We start from the raw sequence: 25,300 nt of genomic DNA, 5'->3' as shown, positions 1-25,300 counted from the left end.
ATCAATGGCTATTAGCTAGGATGGGCAGGGATGCAAAACTATGCTCTGAAGCAGGGGTCGGCAACCTCTGGCACGTGGCTCACCAGGGTAGGCACCCTGTCGGGCCGGGACAGTTTGTTCACCTGCTGCATCAGCAGGTTCGGCCAATTGCGGCTCCCACTGGCCGCGGTTCACCGTCCCAGGCCAGTGGGGGTGGCAAGAAGCTGCAGCCAGCACATCCCTCGTCCGCACTGCTGCCTGCAGCCCCCATTGGCCTGGGACGGCAAACCACGGCCAGTGGGAGCCACGATCGGCCGAACCTGCCAACGCAGCAGGTAAACAAACTGGTCCAGCCCCCCAGGGTGCTTACCCTGGCGAGCTGCGTGCCAGAGGTTGCCGACCCTTGCTCTGAAGTGTCCCTAGCCTCTGTTTGCCAGAGGCTGAGAATTGGTGACAGAGGGTGGATCACTTGATGACTGTCTGTTCTGTTCATCCCCTCTTAAGCATCTGGCATTGCCCACTGTGGGAAGACAGGATGCTGTGCTAGATGGACTATTGGTCTGACCCAGTATGGCCGTTCTTATGTTCTCCTGAAAGCTGACTTACAGCCCATGTGTGTTACAGCACAAATCAAACAACCCAGTAATGCTTAAATTGGTGCAAACTTCATTGACATAATTGATTATTGCACTACTTGGTGCTGAATTTTCTAATAGCATCAGATGCTCTGTGAAAGATTTTGCTCTATTAAAGCTCTGGGTATACAAACTGTAAAACACAAGTTTCCCTAAATATCATCTTTCAGTTCATTACTTTTCTTGAGACGTTAGTAAAAGTTCATTCCACTCTGCTGTTAAATACAGCATGTACTGTGTTGTTGCTATTGTGCAATTCAGAAAGTGTGCATGAAATGAGAAAAATTTCATCTTCCACTGCTGCTACCACACTCTGCATCAAGATGTTGCTTTTTTCAAAGCAATAAGGAAAAATGAAAGGCAATGTGTGATGAATGGAAAATGTATTATGAATCAGACAGGCTTGTGCTGGAAGGGATACCAGCTTCCAAATCCCTTCCTGTTCTGGACAACACTAAATATACCCTTTAATATTTTTATTTAGCTTGCCACCTGCTTGACTTTAAAAAAGAAATTATGCTGCCAAACATTACAAAACATTTCTCCTCTTTCCTCTTCTACTTCCATTTCAATGGCACTGCCTCTAACGTCAGCTTCTCAGCTGTGGCCTCCTGAATTGTGTATACAAAATATGTAATGCTCCCTTTTAATATCACTATAAATAAAAAACTTACAGATTTTCCCAACAATTATATAGCTTGTAGTTCATGGAAACATTTCTGAAGTTTTTTGAAACCCTCATAAAACCTTTGCTGCGTAGTCTAATAACTAAGTTATGGCTCTTGATCTAAAACATAGGACTTTGTACTTTATGTAAAGCACAGAACTAACTTCCATTTTAGGAGATACTGCATTTTGAAATAGGTTCAGCATATAAGATGGACAACACTAGAAAAGATGCTATAATAATATCAAATCTGCAAAATGACTTTGTTATTATAATGTGTATCCTGCCATTTGCACATATGAAAAGGGTAGATGGATATGCAGGTGCACCTTTTGCATGCATGATTTAGGAGTAGCCTTTAAATATTTGACCTCCTGGAATACAACACAGTTAGCAGTGGTAGTACCATTTATTAAACACCAACAAGGAGCTCAGCCACTTACAGGACAATTGGACGCAGAATGATGCATGTTACCTTCCCCAAGAAACTTAGAATCTAAATAGACAGCACAGAATGCATTGAGAGGCTTGGAAGAAGGTTCAGTATTAGAACTGCATTCTCCTCTCTCTCACTCCTTTAATATGTTGAGTTAGAGGCTAAGCCCTTGTGAGATGCATGGAAGAGGTGATTTTGGAGGAGGAATTTAAACGATAGTAGTTAATTTAGACCAACTGATTCCCTGATTGTAGAAAAAGTCTCCCTTCTCTCCCTCTCTGAACAAGGTTGTCCCTATGAGAATTGGAAACAAATAGCCACCATGGGCATAAAGGCATATAGACAGACAAGAAATGTCCACTGTCACTCTTCTAACCTTAAATGGATCACTACCATATTGTCCGTCTTGGAGCAACCACACTGTACATTTTTAGTTCTTGCCCCTAGGTAAGTAAAGTAGCAGAGGAAAAAAACACGTGAGTCTACTTCATTTATCATGTAATCAATATGTCAGGCCCTAAAGACTAATCTGATAACAAGGAAATCTTTGTCTCATGGGATGGTGACCAAAAGGGTAATATATAGTGAGAAAGCACAGTGAGGAAGGGAAAAAAGGTTCCCTGATTCAGTCCCCTTTTCAGCACAGAACTAATTAAAGCACCAGAACAAAAAATGGGCATAGGCTGGGGAGTGGTTTTAAGCAGTCAAAAATAGAACTTTAATGACAGGAGTAGAGAATTTCAATATGTAATCAGTTTTGAATGTTTTGCTTATAATGCTGCTTCACAGATCCACAGACCATGCACCAGAAACTCCTAAAATCTGCCCTTACATGGCTGCTTCTCTGAGAGATTAGTCCAGTCGTTTTCAACCTTATTTCATTTGCAGACCTCTAAAAAATTTCAATTGGAGGTGCGGACCCTTTTGGAAATTTTAGACATAGTCTGTGAACCCCCAGGGACCACAGGTTTGAAAACCATTGCATTAGTCTACAACAGGAAGAGGTATCAGCAAGTATCTCCGAAGGTCAACAAATTCTGTCAAACCAAGTTATGGGAAGGGCATGGGGAAAGGTGGAGGGATAAGAGAGAAGAGAAGAGAATCAGGGCCATTTAACTTTTGCCTCTAGATAAGTAAAGTAGCAGAGCGAAAAACAGTGTCTACTTCATTTATCACGTAATTAGTAAGTCAGGCTACAATTCCCAAATACTCTAAAGACTAGTCTGATAACAAGGAAGCCTTTGTCTCATGGAAGGGAGAAAAAAGGATAGTAATGTATGGGGGAAGCACAGGTGCTCTGAGAGCAACTGTGGCTGGGTGCACCCACTGCCCTACAATTTAATGGGCCCAGGGCTCCCCCATTGACCACTTGGGTCAACTCTGCTGGTCAGTGCAATGCGAGGCCATATCCCCTCATTGCCAACTTTATAGAGAACCGCACTAGTGATGACACTGGTCTTCTGCGGACCGTATGCTCCAATTGTGTCTAGTCCTTATGAAGCAGCAGAGAGAGAAATGGAGAAAGAATAATATCTCACTTGCCCCCGGATAAGAACACCACCTAGGATGTTCTAATTCAAGATGGGTCCAGCTGATGCAGAATCAGGGAGCTATATCTAGCTCCCTGATAGCTCCTCCATTCTCCTGTACTGAATAGAGGTCTGATGCACAGAAGAACTAAGCTAAGGTCCAACTCAAGTGCAGCAGACATAATGGAAGAGGAGAATGCCTCCCTGGTGTGCCACAAATTTCCAGTATCTTATCCACCGCTATTATGTTAAGTATAAAACGAGCCTTTCAGTTCTTTACAAGAGTGGCAATTTTCACAACTAATAATTGTGTTCCATTTTTGTATGACTGTTTTTAGAACCCTTAAGTTGGTTGTTAAAAGTGTGACCAATACTACAATTAACTACACTTTTAACTACTTATGGGCCAAATGTGGGGTTCGGCCTATGCGTTAGGTGACATGCCCAGCCAACTGAAATTATTTCTGAATACGATGTGATGATCTGTAACCCACACAGAGGAATTTGAGATTTTTAAGGCCAAAAGAGAGCATTGCAATCATCTAGTCGGACTTCTTGCATAATAGAGGCAATAAAACCTTGTCCAGTAATTTCTGCATCAAGCCACCATTATTTCTGTTTGAGCTACAGCCTATGTTTTAGAAAGACATCAGCCTTTAAATCTAGACTTCAGGTGACAGAGAATCCACCATGTACCTTGGGAAGTTGTTTCAATGGTTTATTGCTCTCACTCGTAAAAATGTGCACCTTATTTGTAGTCTGAATTTGTCTAATCTATTAGAAAAAGGTGTAACAAGATCCAATGGTTGCAAGCTGATGCTAATGAGCCATCTACTATCAGAAATCTCTTCTCTATATAGATCTCTTAAACTTCTTTTGGATAAAATGATTGAGCTTCTAAAATCTCTCACTATCAGGCACATTCTCCAGACCCTGTACTCATTCTTGTAGCTCTTTTCTGAACCCTTTCTTATTTTTCAACATCCTTTTGGAAGTGTGGACACCAGAACTGACAAAATATTTCAGTAATGGTCTCACTAATGCTGTATACAGAGGTCATACCACCTCTCTACTCCTATATGTTATTCCTCTATTTATGCATTTAGTGATGGTGTTTGTCCTTTTAGCTAGAGCACTGCATTGGGAACTCATAGTCAGTTGGTTAACTACCATTACCCTAAGTCCTTTTCCATGTCCCTGCTTTCCAGGAGACTGACTCCTATCATGTAAGTGTGACCTACATTTGTTGTTCGTAGCCCAGGTCTACACTAGCGGGGGATGTGTGGTCAACCTAAGATACGCAACTTCAGCTACGTAGCTGAAGTCGGCGTATCTTAGGTCGACTTACCTGGCCGTGAGGACAGCAGCGACTTGACTGCTGCCACTCCCCCGTCGACTCTGCTTCTGCCTCTTGCGAGCTGGAGTTCCGGAGTCGACGGGGAGCGCGATCGGGGATTGATTTTATCGTGTCTACACTAGACGCAATAAATCGACCCCCAATAGATCGATAACTACCTGCTGATCCAGCGGGTAGTGAAGACCTTCCCCTAGATGTATGGCCTTGTATTTGGCTATATTAAAATGCATATTGGTCAAATAAGTCCACCTTATCAAGCGATCCAGATGATTGCTCTGCATAACTGACCTGTCCCTATCATTGTTTACCACTCCACCAATTCTTGTGTCATCTATTTTACCAACAATGATTTTATATTTTTCTTCTGATATAAGTGAACTGACCAAGTACCAAAATTTAGAGGCGATGGCAACAAAAACTGGAACAAAGAAAAAATTCTGGATTCTTAAATTGAAGACATTTGCAACTCAGGGTTTAAGGGTAACCAGCAAAGGAAAAAATAGGCCTTGTCTTTTAAAAATTTCTTTACTATGATTAATGAAGGCCTGAAAGTTTGTTTTTCCTCATTTCTTACATCAGAAATCCAAATCTTGTCATTTCCCAGAAGACGCTATGGAAGACTGGTAGCTATGTAAACAGGCTTAGAAAGAGTCAATTTTTATTGGTAAATATCAGTAAATTTCAATTTCACCATACATATACAAACCCAGGGCACATTATTTCCTTTGATCGTAACTGAAATTTACGGATGGGCAAAATAAGAAAAATGCTGTTTTGAGAACTTATTAGAGTTTGATTTAAGGATATTTACATTGTATATTTTGACATGTGATGTTGACAATTTGTGTTTTAATGGTTATAAAGTTTTACCTGCTCAAATCTCAATGTCTGTCATAAATAATTATTGTCTGATCCCCCTATTTTCTGACACCCATAACTTCCCAGAACTGTGAACATTTAAATAGATAAAAATAGAAAAAATGCATAAAAATAAACACCGAATCTGTCAAAATTTAAAAAAGATTGAATTCTGCCAAGCCAATATGTAAATAAAAATGGATTGGCTGAGATAAGGACAGGAATTTTATTCAGTCTATTTAAAACTTTTCATATTTTGTTTTGATTAACACCTGCTTTAAGTTATATGCCTGAATAGCTGGAAGAAAGGTCTTTACTAAATATCTCACACCTACCCTTTCAACTAAGGGCTGAGTTCTCATTCTTTGGTTCTCCAAGAATGACCTCCAGCAAAACAGGGAACTCCAGACCTGGCATCCTTATTTCTAAGGTTAAGAATACCTTTTAGACCATATTTATATATCACAGAGAAGAAAAAGGGAGGAGGGCATATAGCTAATTTTTATTTCCTTTATGGGTTATCTGAAATGAGGTTTGGGCCTTATAGCGGTCAGTGTGAGAAATGGACACTTTTCTTATGTTCAGATCATCAGAGCAGGATGGGGAATAATGGTGAGTGTAGCAGAGGGGAAGGACCTGGTTCTTCTTCCAGCATGTATGCATGGGTGTTTGAGCTCTGGTCACACAAAGGCTAGTCATGATCGTGTGTGCATTGAGCTTACGGTGCCTGTGTTTTATAGGCTTAAATATTTCTATTAAAAACATATTTCATAAACTGAATCATAATCTGCACTCATAGTGTTCAATGCTTCCTGTCCATGGACTGGTATTATTTTCAGGCTGCTAGCAACAGATTTAATTAAGTCTATATTTCCTTACATGGATGAATAATGCTCTTTGGCTAGACAGAGTAACGAAATACTTTTTTCCACTGCCTGTACGCAGCCTGTGCAAGTAGTCATTACCACTAAACTCCTGGCCCAGCTATAGTTACCTTAAACTTGTGCTCGTAATTCTCAAAAGCTTCCATGACCATGCAGACAGCCTCCATGGAACGCTCCAGTCGACCATCTACCCCGTTAAAGCGGTACATGCTGCCAGAAACATCCACTACCAGGCGCAAACGCTTAGGCTTCTGCTGAGGGCTACCAAGCTGCGAGAGAAAAGTACCAGTAAGAGCTTTATGAATGGGAAAGTTCCAGTTTTGATAAGACCAGAACACTGTAAAAGGAGTTATCACACACTTTTTCAAAACACTAGAGAACAAAAACTCTGTCCTAGCAGGCAAGCTCTCTCTCTAGCAAGTTCAGATTATTTTAAAAAAGGTGAACTTATTTGACTTTTTCTGATTAATAGTTGAGAAAAACTTATTTTAGATACCTGAGTCCAGTTTCTCTCTCTTTCTCTGTTTTATATTCTCAATGACCGGAAACAAAAGATGATCATTCCACACATTTATAGGGAAAATACCTTTGTTGCTAGATTTCTAATTAACAACATTTTATTACAATAAAAGGAATCTCAAATTTCCACTTTTTGCCAAGAGTCATAAGGGTAATGCCTCCTTGAATTATGGTACTAAAGGGGACTTGTATAAGATTGTAAAGTTTGTCTGCTGAAGTTAATATCTTTCTAAAAATGTGTGAAGTCTTTTTCTGATTAACGCCCCAATGTTGTACATTCTGACTGTAAAGCTTTCCTCTGCCCCCTCCCCCTTAAATGTCTGTTTTAACAATTTCTGGCATACTAGGTTCTGGAAAGGTATTTTATCCCATATGCAATGAGACAAGTCTGGATTCAAATGAAAGGCTATTAAAAGATGGTTTGGCAAAAAAACAAATATTTAAAATGATTATCTGTAACTGATTTCCAAATATTTCTCTTTCATTCAGCGACCATTTGAGAATTTTTAGTTGAGTTTCTTCTTTTTATTATTAATGCAAATGACTGCAATATCAACTCCCCCCTCCCCAATCCCATTGAAGCCCATGTTTATATATTTTTAATTCAAAATGTAAAATTGCCTCCTTAGCATTTTCACTGGGTAAGCTCTTTTTATAATGTATTGAAAAACACAAAACCAGCACTTTGAAGAGTACTGTAAATTAGGATATTATAGCTTTTCCCTTACTGAGCTCTGATGTAGGATGGCTAGGCTGCATAAGCTGTTCAAAACAACAAATAGTGAGACCATGTAATATGAAAAATAAATTAGAGAGAGTTGTATCAAATATGTATTTAGCTACTGAGAAGAAAGCTATTCTAAATGATTGTTTGCAAAATAAAATTCCTTCATGTGTAAACATTAAATATTAAAATTAAAAATCTGCTATACTAAATCTGGCTATTACAATATAATGATGATCTTGTTTTCAAAGCTGGTCTGCCGCATGTTCAGGGAAAGCCCCTGGTGAGCCGGGCTGGTTTGTTTAACCTGCCGCGTACACAGGTTCGGCTGATTGTGGCTCGGGGCTGCGGGAAGGGCGGCCAGCACATCCCTCGGCCCGCGTCACTTCCGCAGCCCCCACTGGCCTGGAGTGGTGAACCGCAGCCAGTGAGAGCTGCGATCGGCCAAACCTGCGGACGCAGCAGGTAAACAAACCAGCCCGGCCCGCCAGGGACTTTCCTTGAACAAGCGGCGGACCGGCTTTGAGAACCACTGATTTAGACAACTAGCCTTAAAGCTGATTTGTTAGTGTGTGTCAACTGGTTTCTTTTTCAATGACTCATATAATTCTAACAAAAAATTTTTCTGACGATGGTCCAAAATTATGAGTAGTCATAAAATAGTAGGTTTTTAAAAGTTTTTATTTAGGTTTTAATTATTCACTCATTTTCTCATTAATTTTATATCAGAATTTTTAATTTGCAAATCCAAAAACCTGAGCGTTGAAAGTTTTCTTATAGTATGATAAAGTGTATTAGTGAGGAAAGACATGCGATAGTCATTTCATTTTATTTGAACTTGTTAACCATCTTTACTAGGCTAGCATAATGAAGCTCAAGCAACTAGAAAACTTGCTAGCTGCACCCATTATTTATGGAATACTCACTTCTGGCTCAAGCTCTCCCCGTCGTTTATAAATGGCTTTTTCTCCTGTTAGTCCATCAATTATTTTGGCATCATCTAGCTCTCCAATAGCTTGGTGTCTCAGCCATTGTCTTTCCTTACCCTTGGCCTACAAGAGAAAAGCATCCTTAATTCATTCAGTGTTGCTGGCACATTTTACACTGTTTAAGAGATACAGAACATGACACAAATATGGGTTTTCTTTGTAATTATCTGACAGCTCTGGCACAAGTTGGTGAAATCTGAACACATTTTCATAAATGCTGGGTGTCTCTTGCTGAGAGACTAATTATTGCTGACAAAGAATATATTTTTCCCCACAATTTTTGTCACTTCTAAGCCTTTTCACATACAGAATTTGAAATACGGACCGTGTAATCTTTGCATTTTAATTGCAAATATATTGGAAAATGGTACACAAATGAATCTATGTGGAAATCCATAGAGCTAGAGGGACAGGCACAACAAGAAGTGTTCTCCATCCAGGTACTGTGAGAAAATGTCTTGGATGACTAAAACAGAGGCAAAACTCAACAGTATTACGTGAAAATATCTACACTGAAGGAGAACCCTATCTAATGCGGAAGACACAAAGCTGGGAGGTATTGCCAATACAGAGAAGGACCGGGATATCATACAGGAAGATCTGGATGACCTTGTAAACTGGAGTAATAGTAATAGGATGAAATTTAATAGTAAAATGTTCAAGGTCATTCATTTAGGGATTAATAACAAGAATTTTTGTTATAAGCTGAGAATGAATCAGTTGGAAGTAACAGAGGAGGAGAAGGACCTCGGAATACTGGTTGATCACAGGATGACTATGAGCCGCCATTGTGATTATGGCTGTGAAAAAAGCTAATGTGGTCTTGGGATGCATCACGCGAGGTATTTCCAGTACAGATAAGGAGGTGTTAGTACCGTTATACAAGGCACTGGTGAGACCTCATCTGGAATACTGTGTGCAGTTCTGGTCTCCCATGTTTAAGAAAGATGAATTCAAATTGCAACGGGTACAGAGAAGGGCTACTAGGATGATCCAAGGAAAGGAAAACCTGTCTTATGAAAGGAGACTCAAAGAGCTTGGCTTGTTTAGCCTAACCAAAAGACGGCTGAGAGAAGATACGATTGCTCTCTATAAATATATCAGAGGGATAAATACCAGGGAGGAAAAGGAATTATTTAAGTTCAGTACCAATGTGTACACAAGAACAAACGGATATAAACTGGCCATCAGGAAGTTTAGACTTGATATTAGACGAAGGTTTCTTACCATCAGAGGAGTGAAGTTCTGGAATAGACTTCCAAGGGGAGCACTGGAGGCAAAAGACATATCTGGCTTGAAGACTAAGCTTGATAAGTTTATGGAGGGGATGGTATAATAGATTATTAGGGTTGGAAGGGACCTCAGGTCATTTAGTCCAACCCCTTGCTTAAAGCAGGACCAATCCCCAACTGGCCTTCTGAAGGATTGAACTCACAACCCTAGGTTTAGGAGGCCAATGCTCAAACCACTGAGCTATCCCAGTATCAGAGGGGTAGGCGTGTTAGTCTGGATCTGTAAAAAAGCAACAAAGTGTCCTGTGGCACCTTTAAGACTAACAAATGTCATTTTCAGAGATGTGTTTCAAGTGATGATAGCGTCTTCTTGAAGTATATTTGCTATTCTGATTATGCATTAATTAAAAGTATTTGAGTTGTAAATATCTTAAGGGAAAACTGAGTTGACATTGTTCTTTTCCTGCTAAATTTGAACTAGTTTCTTCTCTAAAATACTGCTAAATTATTTAGAATATTCAATGACTATCCCTTCCACATAGAATTGCATACAGTTCCCATTCTATCTACACAGTAAAAACAAAACAAAAACACTCTGAAGTGTTTTTAATGTATTTTGCAAATGCATGTGATGCTGTTAAAATAGAAAGAGAAAACTGTGCCTGAAAACTCTTAAGGAAAAAACAATTTTTCCATAATGATTTTTGGTTGTTTTTATGTCAATAAAATGATGTCTTTAAAGGATTGATGATAAAGCAAGAGACAAGTAAACAAATATTAGGGTCTGAATAATATAATCAATGTGCGCACATCATTCAATCATAGTAAGTTTAAATTTGCCTTTATTTCAAATGTAATTTGAAAAGTTATGAATTTGTATGTCTAGTTATTGCAGTTTATAATACCTCCCAAAGTTAGAAAGTGATTGAGGATTTTTAAGGAGCTTACTTTTCAAAACCATAATTACACAGTAAAATTTGACCTAAAAGTGACACCACTTTTAATTGCACCACTGACTTTATATTCCTGAAATAAGGAATGTCTGCCTGATAATTTTACTAGTTCTATGTTTTCTCATCTCTGCTGATAGCCCCACCCACTCCCATTAAAAATGTAAAAATTCTTTCCTTTTCCCCACTTTCTTCACTTTTATCTTGAAGTTAATATACTTGTTTTTGTTTACAGTGTTTGTGTACCAGCATTGCTGGAAGCTAGCACAGTTCTATGGTTAATTAACTGATGATACAGCAAACAAAGGCAATAAAGGACAAACGTTCTTGTTGGTTATATCCTACATAAAGAGAGCAGCTATTTTTATTTTTAAATGTGCCAATGAGAGGTTCTTTTTAAACTGAGTCAAATTTAAGCTTTATAAATTGAAGCTTTCTGCGACACACAGTTGGATGCCTGAAAAGCTATGACCAGGCAGGAGCCATGGGCCCCCTATAAAAAACTGCCTTGTTCACACTTCTGAGCCACAGGAGGCATCCAAGACAGAATCAGGGACACGGAATGGGATCCATGCACTGTCACACACAACCTTCTCATCCCCTAATGTTTCTTTTCTCACTCGGTTTAATTGTGCTCCTAAACAAGTTATCCTTATGGTGAGCTGTGTGGGAATACTGATTGTTGGGTTGGCCAGAATACAGGTCCACTTTAATGCTGCTTTTGAAATGGTCACATATTCCTGTGTTTGCCCTAATTGTATGTAGGATCTGAATTTCCTCTCGATTCCCAAATATATTAATAATCAAATAGTGATATAATGTTAAAAAACAGTTGGTAATATTTTGGCCCTAATCTAGTGAGTTGACAGTTCCGTTTACCAATAAATCAAGTGTTACCTGCAGATTGTCTAGGATGATTCGGAGAGACTGAACTTGTCTTCGGACAGCTCCAGAGAACCTTTCGTAAGTAGATGCATCATATTCACTCATCTGGATCTCCTTTAATCTGAAGCAAGAAAGAGGCTTAAAAATTAAGAATGGAATCATGCAAAAAAGCATCTAATCCATTTCTACAGGCAGGGGTAAATTTATTTGTTGATAACGGCTAAGCTCAAACAAGAATGGACAGACTTTGAGGAGTAGCAACTGCTTTTATTGACTTCTGAAGAGACAGTTAATAACTGATGTCCACAAAGCCTACATCACATTTAAAATGTATTGAGGGTATTAATCCTTTAGCAGTCTCAGATCCTTTTGTTTTAGCGATTAGGCTGCAAGTCATATATTTTAACAACTGTGATAAAATTACACAAGCGTTTGCTGGCTCAGGTGTTGCTATATGTACATAAAGGGAGTTGTTAGGGTGTGTATTTTTTATCTCATTTGCAATGCATTGTAAACATTCTGGATAACCAACATTTAACACAAAGATAAGGTCAAGTAGTGCTCTGCAAGTCTGTCTTGATACACCTATAACTAGTTAGTACCTTTAAACCCCCTCTATAAAACAAAGAAATCTCAGAGTTTTGAACCATTGTTTAAAAGAATTGTCCTGAACAAAGAAGACAGAACACAGAGCTCAGTGTTGTTAGGAGATCTAAAATAGAGAATTATTTTTGAGCTGCTGATACTGGTATATATATTTTATACCATTCCCTGTAGGGCTGATCTGCACACAGATGTTCTGCTGCTTTATCTGTTTCTAAGCAAATACAGTGAAAGCAGTGCAATGCCTTACTGTGGATGCAGTTATACTGGTACAAAGGTGTTTATATCTGTATAGCTTATTTCCAATAAAAGTACACCAGTACAACTGCATCCACTGCATGAGGCTGCACTGCTTTAACAATATTGATTTTTATACAGATATAGTTAACGTAGTACAAAAACTGCAGGTAGACTAGGCGAGGTAAAACTTAATTTGCTATTACAAGATGCTTGCCTCAAGCATATTATATGGTAACATGAATTCTACAGATACATTAGGGCCGAATCCAACTCGCAGTGAAAGCAATAGAAGGACTCCCATTGCCTTCAGTGGGAGCTGGATCAGTCCCTTAATGAATAACGTTGAAACATAAAGATTACAGCTTTGTTTTCTTTACTATGATCTTAATGTTTTTCTACACTGAATTACACACTTTGTGAGACAGCCGTTACAGAAGATTATTACAGCACCATAGCTGGGAAGAGGCAAATTCTCAACATTGTGCAATGAGACAAAACAGGTGAGGTAAAATCTTTTAGTGGACCAACTTCTGCTGTTGGAAGGGATAAGATTTTAAGCTTCACAGAGCTCTTGTTCAGGTGTGGGGAAGGTAACCAGAGTGTCTAAGCTAAATACAAGTTGGGACAGATTGTAAAGCATAAAGGGCTCATATATGCTGAAAGAGACCGCTTAAAATGAAGTAGGCAGTTATTGGAGACGAGGGCACGTGTGGTGTTGCGATGAGCCATAAAATTAATGTTAAAGGTCTGAAGTTTGGTATACAGAGACCTCAGCCTGCTCAGTATAATGGCAAACATACTATTAAAAATCCTTTTAACCTTTGAACCTTTGAAATGTGAAGTATTAAGTAAGGCTTTCATTTTAACAACAATTCTTGCTCCCTTTCCCTTCAGCTGGAGAGAGTTTTTAGAAGGAAAATTCCCACTGTTTGAGAGTCTCTTGGAAGGTAAAAACTATCCTTCTGAGGAAAAGAGAAGTTAGTTGAGATGAGCTACAGCTGTGGTTGTTACTGCTGTTTTAAAGTCAAATACCCTTTCATCTCAGATGGTGTTTGGGACACAGCTGGGATTCAGCTAGATTCAAATCTTAAATTAAACATAAAAAAATTTAAAACAAAGTTTTGTTTGAAACTAACTTTGAAAATAATTGCTTGTTTGCCGAAGTGCCATCTTCTGAGAGAGTCCCACATTGGGCTGCCAAAAATATTGCATTAATTTAGATGGAATAAATGGGCCAAGGTGTGAACATAACTGTCCAACATTAAATAGTGTTAAATCCTTGTTCCATCTTCCTTTATCCGGAGAGAGTTTTAGAAGGAAAAAAATCCCATTTGAGGGTCTCTAAGATGGTACCGAAGATGGTAAATCTGTCCTTTTGAGGAAAAGAGAAGAAGTTAGTTGACATGAGCTAGAGCTGTTTGTTGCTGTGGGCGCTGCTAAAGTCTGATAGATCCTGTTTCACCTCAGGTGGGTTTGGGATTCAGCTGGAGCTGGTATGGGTGGTGATGTCATCTGGACACCCTCTCTCTGCCTCAGTTTTGTAAGGACACCTCAGAATTAGGACAAAGCTGGTCTAGGGTTTCAGGACATGGTGGGGGAGGCAGTTATGATAGAGAAGCTTGCTCCAGTAGCCTCCGTCTGGTTCTTCTCTATTCCACCCACCCAAAGTCTTTCTTTAAGAACCCACAAAGGGAATAGTGGGTGGCACAGCCCATCCCCTCATTATTTTGTCCACCAATTAAGCATAATATCTGACACACCAATTCTGGTTCATTAATTTCCAGTTCCACATATTCTGTTTTTACCAACAATGAATTAAACAGTCCTTGAACAATATGAGTAGGCCCTTTTGTTTAGACTAATTCAACTTTTCTATCTCCTTTTTGTATTTTTTCCCCATCAACCTTAGTTAGTATAGGTTATTGTGACATCTTGTGAACTTTCACATACGTTTTACAGTTGAGCTCACAATGAGAGTAAATTTATAGGCCCAATTATCACAACAGTGACCATCCACTAGGAAAGTCTGCCTGCCAGAAGTAGCTTGATTACACTACTGTTAACATTCACATGTCCCTCCAAATATTTACAAAGGTTTGTCTCAAATGTCAAGGTGGATGCTAAATGAAAAATGATACAATCAGCAGACTGCATTCTATTAGTTTGATGTCTACAGTTACAGTGGGGCTGTACCATTTATCCTCTCCCTACAGAGGGGGATTATACTGCAAGATTAATAAGAAAATCACAGTGCTTAGTTTAGAATTAAAAACAGTTCAACAAAAGAGCTATGCAATATCTGAGGTTTTGCATAAGTTGTCTGATCTTTGAGAGCTCAAAAAACACATTGTGCTTACAGGTATGACTGAATAGTATGATCACATTACAATAAATATGCACCATGTGTTATTTTAGTTATGATGAAATCTGGAAATAATATGACAGGTTGTACCAGCTTTCTGAAAAAATCTCTTGTAAGGTGTGAGGAACTCTCGGGATTTTAGAAGTTGAAGTTGGTGTGGAGGGTAGCAGAATAAACAGAGGCAACTTTTATTCAACTGATAATGTCAGTGATTTGACATGTTTTCCATAGCCAGTAGTATTCAGCCAGGAAATTTCAGGAGTGATAATTTTAAATCCTAGCCTCCCACTCAGAACCGCTAAACAGGCTGCACTATATTTAAGTAGTCCTTTCAGATAATTACATATAAACAGTGAATCATGCTGCTGACCCGCTCTCAAAAAACAACAACAAAAAAACAGGCCCACTCCTTTATTGGGATGGTGGGGTTTTACAGAAGATTTGTACCCAATTTTAACTCTCTAGCTGCTTCTATCATTGAATCAGAAAAGGGTAAGCCAGACAAAGTAGTCTGGATGAAACAATGTCAAACAAACAAAGCTTTCTGTGAACTGAAGGAAACCCTACGCAAAGATCCAGTGCTGGTAAACCCAAACTTTGACAAACCCTTCATGGTCTTCACAGATACCTTAGACACTGTGTTGACACAGACTAATGCTTAGGAAGAGAGACATCCAGTTGCACAGCTGAGTACAAAACTGCTCCCTACGGAAAAGAATTATGTAACTATTGCAACTATGTGGGCTCGTAGGAGTATGTATGGAAGAAGAAGATCTGTATGGGTGGCACTTTACTGTATACGGATCGCTTGCCTGGTTCAATCATATGAAAGGTTCTAATGCCAGGTTGTTATGGAGTCTAACCCTCCATAATTATGGAAGTAATTCACATGAAGGGGAATGCAAATATTATTGCTGATGTGTTGTCCCAAGGAAGGGCTTGAACCCCTAATCACTTTTGTTGCCCTCCGTTGGACTCTCTCCAATTCCTTTTGTTTTCCATGATCATTTTCTGTGCAGCTCTCATACAGCATTTATTTTTCTTTGTGTTAACTGCTTTGAATTAATTGTCAACCCCTTTGATGATCATAGAACACTACAGGCAATGTGGTAATAAAATACTGCTGAAAATAAAGTTTTGAGCTGAGTGTTAAAGAGCTAAATTGTTAATTAAACAAAAATCTAGTGATTCAACAGTGCAGTGCACATTCTTCATTTAATACCCCCAAGAAAAACAACAATACATTTTAAAAATATATCTGCGTAAGCAAGTGGCATTCCCACCCTGCTTAAACAACAGCAAATGTCAGTTCCTGATGGAGTCCAGATCCAGAACTGGGTTGTTTCTAGGATTTTACTCTCCATCCAGTAGTTCCCTCTGTCTCAGCAACACCCTCAAACTGTCTTATAGCCTGGGCAGGAAATAATAGAACCCACTTGGTCTGGCTGCCAATATGAGTCAGCAGAAGAACTCTGCATCTTTATGCAATGTACCACAGTTTGACACCAGTGGCGAGTCAGCAGAAAAGTGCTGAATTTCTATGCACGGTCTTAGAACCTGGCAGAGTGTGCATCTAAAAGACACTACACACCATGCTAATTCTGGCAAGAACTCTGGTCCTCTTAAGAATGTTTTCTGAGTTATGACAATTTATATGTGCCAAAGACTTGGCCCTAGATCCTTTAAAAATAAGCCATTTTGCTTTTAAAGGATCATTTTCAAAGCAGTTTAAAGGGAATGTTTGCTGGATACTGAAGGTTTACAGTGGTGTATTTTTACCACCTGTATATAATCTGAATTCTTCATAATTTAAATGGGAATTTGTATATGATTATGACATTTTTCATCAATGACCTGGCCAAATTATCACTCAGGTAATTACAAACTGCCCACACAAATCACCCTATCATTTTAACGGTGTGGTTTCAATTAGATATAGTTTTCTTCACTTACTGTTTTAAACTGTTAAACAGTATGGGGGTGTACTGTTAAACAGCAGTGATTACTGTATGCAGTGTTGTAGCCATGTTGATCCCAGGATTGTAGAGAGTCAAGGTGGGTGAAGTGATATCTGTTATTGGACCAACTTCTGTTGGTGAGAGAGACAAGCTTTCGAGCTTACACAGAGCTCTTCTGTGATTATTGTAATTTCATCTAAACAATTTCAGCCATCTTTGTTATAATGCTTCCATACAGCTATTCTTCTTGGCAAGGTGAGGTGGTTGGGGGGGGGGGCAAAATGGAGGCCGAAATAAAATCTGAACACTAACCTCTGTTTAAAGGCTTTTTCACCCATCTCCCTTGCAGCTCTCTTCACCTCCTCAGGAACAGCATCTTTCTCAGCCTGAGATATCTGGTAAACTTTGTGGCCAGCATCCAGTCTATAGGGCCCACCTTTGCCACCCAGCCCTGCTGTGTCTCTCCCACCTGGAACAGATGATATGCAAATCAAGAATATGTCATAACTATCACATAAATCTTGCTCTTTTAAAACCTCCACTATCACCCCAATGCATGTAAAAATTTGTAAAAAGTTTCCATGAGTCCCATAGAAAATACTTTATTTGCATCTGCAAATAACCGTGTACTTTCAAAAGTGAAGTAATACCATGGTAAAGCAGAATTCTGACTCCAGTTTTATACTGTTTTGTGATCAAATAAGGCCCTTTATTCTTCAAAGGTGAAATTCATCCCTGTGCAGAGAGCTTACACTCCACTTAACTCCTACTTTAAGTCTTCAAAACTATTAGCCCTTAAAACTATTAACTTTGGTTACTGTAAACTAACAGTGTAACTCCAGAATTTGTTGATTGTACGCCTATGGTTTTCACTACTGTGTACAGTGTGACTGTTGTCATATCATTCAGAATTTAGAATTAGGAGACACTGAACTCTTTGTAGGGATGGAATCAGATATTAACAACCTTAATCAAATGTAAGAAATAATGATTTCTAATATCTACTTGCCTGGTCCTGGGTATCTATGTTTATTCTGAAGAACTTTTTGCCTTCCACAAAATGCATTCAGTGTTAAAAACTGCCAGCAGGAAAATAATTTAATGATAAAAGACTTTTGAAATTTAGAACTGTCACCAAAGTTATCTGAGACATCCTTCAAAGACTCATGCAAATCATGAGAAGACATTGAATGCCAACCTGTTCCACCAGCCCAGGTGTTTCCACCAACATGGGGCATGTTGTCTGGATCTGTCTTTCCATGCTTAGGGGAGCTCACTTCCAAACCACTGTCTCTCTCAATGGTTATCTGTGAAAATAAAAAGAAAGTAAGTTGAAAATATCTCTTATTATTATACCCAGCATGAATTCTATGACCATCCTGATGGCATGATAATACATTGTGTCCTACTTAGGAGCCATAGGCCAAGAGTGAACTCAAGAGATGTATTATTTCATAGGCCAATAAATACAAAACATGTAAAAAAAAAATCTGGGAGGAGAAAGGTCAAAGCTGCACAGGCTCTTGGAATACTGCAAACCAACCAAACCACAGAGCAGTCTTGGGACTTGTACATACTAGGAAAAAAAGTGTTTATTTAAAATGTGATAACTAACACTTTTACAATCCAAACACAGACAGGGTAAGAAATAGTTTTAACAAGTGTTGGTTGGCTGAGGTGAAGCTGAGGGGTCCCCTCAACCAGGTAATATGTTAAAACTACAACTCAGTGACCTGTTTCAAGATGCCAGCTTCAAAGACCTGAAGGCTGACCTCCTCTCTTCACTCACAATTGGCAAATTTCCTGCATCTCTCTACCAACATGCTTGAACCCTGTTCTTAAATAAAAGATTAGTTCAAGTTACACGCTCATTTAATCCTTGGACTCCCTGCCAAGACAGCCAACAAAGGTGATGTTTGTAATGGTGGTTTTCTGATATGCACACCTGTCCACTGGGGGCTGAACTTTGTCCACAGCTCAATGGACATACAAAATACCAAACAGCTGTCTGATGGTAATGACAGCGTCAAATTGGAGACATTTAGGTAAAAGAATCACTCTCCATTACCACTCCTCTGAGTCATCTAGTGACTCAATTCCTAATGTATACATTTTCTTTATAGTAATAATTCTGTATAAATTAATGCTATTTACTGTTACTTGAAATATAATGACACAGAACTGTTGGTAACATTGATCAAGCTTCTATGAATGAACTCCTCCCACCCATATACATACTTTACATTTATTTTACTGTAAAATTGATGCATTCTGTGAGTACACAATTTTACAGTCCATTAAGAAACAGGTTCTCTGGTATTAGCAGAGTTTCCTTCAGAGCTGCAGAATAATTTAATCCCTGAATTCACTGTGTGCTGCAGGCTCAACACAACACTGAGAGGAATTCTACACATTCCTATGATCTGAAAACATGTTATAAAAACAGTGTATTGGCAAACGTTCAAAGAATATTTTTTTTCATCCTTACATTATTTGTATTAATTCATAAAGGTACAATACACCCTCTGTGAAACATGTCATCAATGTGAAATAAAGGTAAATAAAGATCTAATCTGATAAATATAATTAATTTAATATTTGCATACTCATTTTGCCTTCTTCTGCAGCGTGGGGCACAGGTCACTTGCTGGAGGATTCTCTGCACACGGAGGTTTTTAAACCACGATTTGAGGACTTCAATAACTCAGACATAGGTTAGGGGTTTGTTACAGGAGTGGGTGGGTGAGATTCTGTGGTCTGCGTTGTGCAGGAGGTCAGACTAGATGATCACAATGGTCCATTCTGACCTTAAAGTCTATGAGTCTATCAGTCTAACAGACTTTCAAAAGCACACCACAGTGTTTTGTCCTTATTTCAATGGGCTGTATAATTTTTTTTTAAGTGGGTGCCTTTAGGGATAAAATAAACAGTACCTTTTAATGTAACTGCTTGACTAGCATTTTAAACATACCAAAGTCACTAGGTACACCAAAATTGCTGAGTTTATTTAAAAAAAAATGAATGTAGGCCTTACAAGATGTAATGAAAATATTTATTCTTTAAAAAGAAACTAAAAACATGGGAAATTCGCTGCACTTTGGCCTTCATGGACCCTTTCTCTTTTGAAAAATAAACAAAAATCCTACAAAGGGAAGCTTTATGGAGCTTATTTTGCTGTATTTAGTGACATTCAGCTGGGACTTTATTTTTCCATTGAGCAAAGTTCACAAAGTGGTGATTATTTTGAAAGACAGCCATTTTTGACATATTACTATTGGAAAGTTATAGTTTGAGACAGAATTGTGTACTAGTTAGTGTTTACAATTTTAAAATTAACATAAAATTATAAAGCCCTTTTTTGTCAGCATTAGCTGTATCAACTCACTTTTCAAGTGCAGACCTATCCTTACACTCTGTGGTAATTTAATTAATACATTAGCTTTTCCTAATAATTTGGCACCACCATTGCTCTTATTTTGATTAGCAATCTGTCTTATTGCTCTTAACCACAGCAAAATATTCAATATTATCTTATTATTTGTTAAAAAATGAAAACAAACAAAACAAAAAAATAAGTGAGAAAGAAAGAGTGAGCGAGAGGTCGAGAATTAGTCTTAGTTTAGCAACTTGCCCGTACTAAGTTCTCTATATTTAATTAGCAGATGTTTTTGTTTAAATATTTGGAATACTCAAAGTGCTAGTATGGTATATAACAACAGAGATATGTATTTCAGGTCACCAAACTGTTACAGTGGCCTGGACACATGGATCAAAAGGGAGGGCTGAATCAAAGATGAAAATATGACTATGGACTTGAGCAACTTGGAATATTAAGGTCTGACAGACACAGGGAGGAAGGAGAAGGCTATGGGAGAATGTAACAGGGTGCTGGCCAAGAGGTCCTGAGCCAGGCTCCTGTTAGCCCAGCTCCAATTAAGAATCATTAATTGGGGCTGGCTGAGTATGCCACACCTAATTGCTGGAAGAGAAGCACCTGGGGCCTTATTAGCCAGGGGGCTATATAAAGCGGTCAGGAAGGAAGGAAGGAAGTGAGGGGAGGGGTGGGGTGGGGTGGGGTGGGGTAAGGAAAGGAAAGGAAAGGAAAGGAAAGGGTGGAGCGGAGCCCAGCCCAGCCCAGCCCAGCCCAGCCCAGCGCATCCCTGCTGGCTGGAGAAACAAGATGTCCGTCAGGTAGCTGGTTTGAAGCACACTGTAAATAGAAGGTGGTGGAGCTGACTGAAAATAAAAAGGCACTGGTGATTGCACTCAGAAGAGGTCTCTGGCTAATTTGTTGCGAGGGCAAGCGAACACCTGGTTACAGGGAAGATGAAGAGCTCAGTTTTGGTCATGTTAAGGGTCAACTAATGGCTGGACATCCATAAGGGGAAGTCAGAAAGACAGGTTGAGAATTTTATTTGTCTGGAAGAAGACAGGTCCAGAGTATATTTGTGAGTCATCAGCATAAAGATAATAGTCAAAGCCATGATTGTGAATGACACTATCCAGAGAGGAAGAAAGGGGAAGTGAGCAATGACAAAGCTTTGAGAGACTTCCACAGTAAGTGGGAGAGAGGAAGAGGATCCCCCTGCCAATGAAACTCTGAAGAAGCAATCTTAGAGGTAAGGAGAAGAAACAGGAGAGAACAGAGTCAGGGAAGTCAAAATTTTGAGAAGAATTAGTCTATGACACCAAAAGCAGCTGATATTTCGAGGAGGAGGAGGAGGTCCTGAAATATTGCAGATAGAGATCCTCAGAGACTGGTGAGAGTCATTTCAATTGACTGTAGGAGTGGAAACTAGACTGGATCTTGAATGAAATTAAAGGTGTATGTAAGACAAAGGTGGTAGACTGCACGCTCAATGAATCTGAAGAAGAGAAGGGAGATGGGATCAAAGCTGGATTTTTTTATGATGGGAGAGATCAAATTTGTGGGTCCTTTGGTTAACTGGATCCTCCACTGTGTGAGAGTTCTAAGGAGAGTTAGGTGAAATGCAGCAGTGTGTGTGCGGGAGCTAAGAGCACCCCTCAACAAAATACAGCCAAAGGTTGGGAGTCATCTTGAGGTAATGGACTGTTAAAAGTTAGGCAGTCAACTGGGGGCTCAGGAGATGTATTTGGAGTCAGGAAAATTGAAAGATGCAAGAAGGGGAAGGATCTAGTTAGGCATGTTAGAAATACATGGATAATTTTCCAGTTCAAGTGCTAACTATCCCTTCTGATTAGATTCCTTTTGAATTCATTGCATGCCTTTATCAAACTAGTTAAATAATTTGATTGTTTTAATCAGGTTTTAACTATAGTGAAATTTCAATTTTTCTTGATATTTTCTTGTGCCATTTCATTATATGCTTATAACTGTAGGCAAGTGAAAAGCTTTATTCATTATTGTTAAGATTTTGCATAGTATGCTGTGCACATCACAGTTAAGTGAAACAACAGATGAATTCAGTCAAGAAGTCTTTTGAGCTGTAGCTATGATGTAAGGATGACAGCAGAGTAGCTGGAAAATATTTTGAAAATTTTATTTAAAGATTTCCTTCTGTGAGGACTGGTTTCCACCACAACCACAAGCTCTGCAGTGACCTTGTGTGTGTCTAGGATTTTTTACATGTTAGTGATTGATGCTCTAGAAATGGATTTATTTTTCCATTTTATCTGCCTCTCTTTGGCCAGGTACTTCTTCAGGGTTTCCTACCCACAAAGAGCAGAACTGTCATCCTCTACTATGCTGCATATAAGCCTGATCCTGAGTCCCTATGAAGACACAATTTCCAATGAAGTTAATAGGTTGATCTGGACAAGCTGTTCCGGGGCCCTCAAATTCTAAGGGAGTTAAAGGCCTGTCACAACTCACAGGATAAGACCCCAACTGACTCGATCACACCATTTTGGCTTTTTAAACATCTCACTGTATTACAGGACTGATATATATTTGTTTCCTCTTACTGATTACAATAGATACTCCCAATACTAGGAGTGATACAAACTAACAAAGAAGAAAACTACATCACTCTTCATATATACAAATGCGAAGTAGACATACAGGCTCAGAAAGCTCAGATATGACTTACTGAAAACCACAATGAAATGATGTCTTTTGTATTACATTTGTGCCAATCAGCTATTTAATTTATGCTATACTGTAATGTGCAATTTGGAGACCTACGCTGGCCAGGCAATCTATGAAAGGGGTACTCTGTCATGTGTTAATTGAGTCTCAGCTAGCTAAATATGTTTGGAAGTAGGTCCAGAATTACATTCACAACACTACTTGTGTAAATGTGTCACTGCTTACATATTATTAAATATGACTGTTTTACTTACTGCCATGAAATTATAAAATCCTATGAAAGAAATTAATAAACAGTAACTACAGCAATAAATTGGAAATTAGTGGCATCAATTAAATATAAGGTCCAGTTCTGTGATTTTTATACCCTCATGGTAATAGAAAGAAGCTGAAAAAAGGTTTCTTAGGACCTACAGAGCTCACCGCATTAAACACTACATTATCTCTACGAGCAACTATAGCAACTGAACATGAAGGATGTGTCTGCAGTAACCCATTGTGAAATGTTTTTTTTTTAAAAAACAAGTATAAATTACGGAGACACCAGTTGTAGCTCTGTAGCTAAAGTAAGCTGAGTTTTGCACTTCATTCAGGGATTCTACTACTTTACCATTTATGAAAAATAACAGTCTCCCCCCCAAAATTACAACACTTACCCTTTGAGTAAGAATGAATTTTACATTTGTTAGAAAGTACATTTGTTAATTAGCTTATGAGTTAAATTAATTTAAAAAATAGATCCTTTTAGATCTTTCTTTTTGTTCCTAATTATCTCAACAACTGCTAGACACCCAACAATCTTAACCCTGCTCTATAGACACCATGATGAAAAGCAGGAAAAAAGTCTTTAAAAATAAGTTTTGTTTAATTTGGAACCGTAAACACTAAAATGTCTTCTTATAATCATATGGTTATTAAAAGGTGTCATTAGAAGGCAGAGTTAAAGTTGTTTGGGTACTTTAACTGTGTATTTCCATGCCTTAAAAGGAATCCAAACAGGTTAGGTTTAATCTTAACTCTGAATTTATAGTGCTTGTTTTGGATAATATCAACTCTAAATATAAGGTACTTTGTCCTAAAGTACTGATACGTACTCTCAACCCTAGCTTTTAAAAAATTTGTTTAGGAACACGCACACACGCACACGCACACACACACTCTTTCTTCACTTCCCAATTTTCAGGCAAACAATAAGGATATTTAAAAACTCATGCGTACACAGTGATTGATTCATTGGGATGATACCTAATATGTATTCTGTTAAATAAATAAATGGCTGTTTACCCGACACACTCAGAAGCACTCTATGTAAGCATCATGTTCACTGCTATTTCTGTTGCAGAGTGAAATTGTGATGGAGGGTAGGGACTCTTTATTGAATAACCAACTAGATTTTGTGCTCCATAACATTAAACGGGTCATAAAGCAAAAGGTACAACAGGCAGCCTAAACTCTGAATAGGTCATAATTATCCACATGAGAGCAATAAAACTATCCTATTGGCTGCCTTTTTAAAAGATGGATAAAATGAACTCTTTAGGACACTTTTTAGCTGAATAAATATATTGTTTGAACCCCTCTAATTGTTAGAATATTTATTAATGTGCACAGTTTAAGCACAAAGAGACAATATTGGTAATTATGACCAAGTGAGCATCTATGAAATCTGGTGAATCATTGGTCATTTTAACACAATAAAAAATTCCTGTGTACACCTTTCTCTCCCTTCCCCACACACATTTCAACTAGTCCACACATCATTCCTGTTTCACAGGCCTGTTTTATTAAATCAAGGACCAAAAAATGAAGAGAGCATCTTTGTTCCCAGAGAAAAAATTCTCCTCTATTGCTCTACCTTTCCATCCAAAACCAGGTTCACCATTATCCATGGGAGTTTTGCATATGAGATCTAACCTTCATCTATACTTGTGATACAGCCAACACTTATCTCAGCCTGAGATGTTCCTGTCACTTACTCTTTTCTCAGTCATTTCTACCTAAAATAAACTGACTTTCCAACAGTAGCAGAACATCTAGTTAGATTTTACAATAGGTGAAAAGAACTTTGTAGTTAGTTGGGAAATGTTCGTTCAGAGAGGGGGTAAAAGTTCAAACCACATCTGTGAAGGTCACTCCAGGATGAAGATACATCTAACTTTGGATGGAAAGTAATAGATGAGTGATTCCCTTTCTGTGATCAACAAGTTTTGCAACTAATTAATAAGTGTGGAGGTTTTTTTGGTTGACCCTTGACGTAGACCTGGGTGCACTCTTGATGTAGATGGATTTATCTATCATATATAGCAGTGATCGGCAACCTTCGGCATGCAGCCCATCAGGGAAATCTGCTAGCGGGCCAGGCCGGTTTGTATGCCTGCAGAGTCTGCAGGTACAGCCGATCGCAGCTCCCATTGGCCGAGGTT

At 38.6% G+C, this 25,300-nt stretch overlaps 1 protein-coding gene across 1 annotated transcript in view; it reads right to left on the bottom strand.

Moving 5' to 3' along the window:
• Positions 1–25,300, bottom strand: part of VWA8 (von Willebrand factor A domain containing 8) — a 277,696-nt gene that overhangs the window by 10,818 nt on the left and 241,578 nt on the right. Inside the window, exons 38-42 of the mRNA XM_039506868.1 lie at positions 18,006–18,114; positions 17,120–17,276; positions 11,657–11,765; positions 8,515–8,640; positions 6,456–6,614 (exon numbers count right to left, since the gene is read on the bottom strand). Of these exons, the coding sequence (XP_039362802.1) occupies positions 6,456–6,614; positions 8,515–8,640; positions 11,657–11,765; positions 17,120–17,276; positions 18,006–18,114 (660 nt within the window). The remainder of the gene's footprint in view (positions 1–6,455; positions 6,615–8,514; positions 8,641–11,656; positions 11,766–17,119; positions 17,277–18,005; positions 18,115–25,300) is intronic.

The sequence above is a fragment of the Mauremys reevesii genome, linkage group 1 (genome assembly GCF_016161935.1).
Source record: "Mauremys reevesii isolate NIE-2019 linkage group 1, ASM1616193v1, whole genome shotgun sequence".
Taxonomy (NCBI): domain Eukaryota; kingdom Metazoa; phylum Chordata; order Testudines; family Geoemydidae; genus Mauremys; species Mauremys reevesii.
Note: the sequence above shows the minus strand (reverse complement) of the source record. Positions and strands in the feature narration are given on the sequence as shown.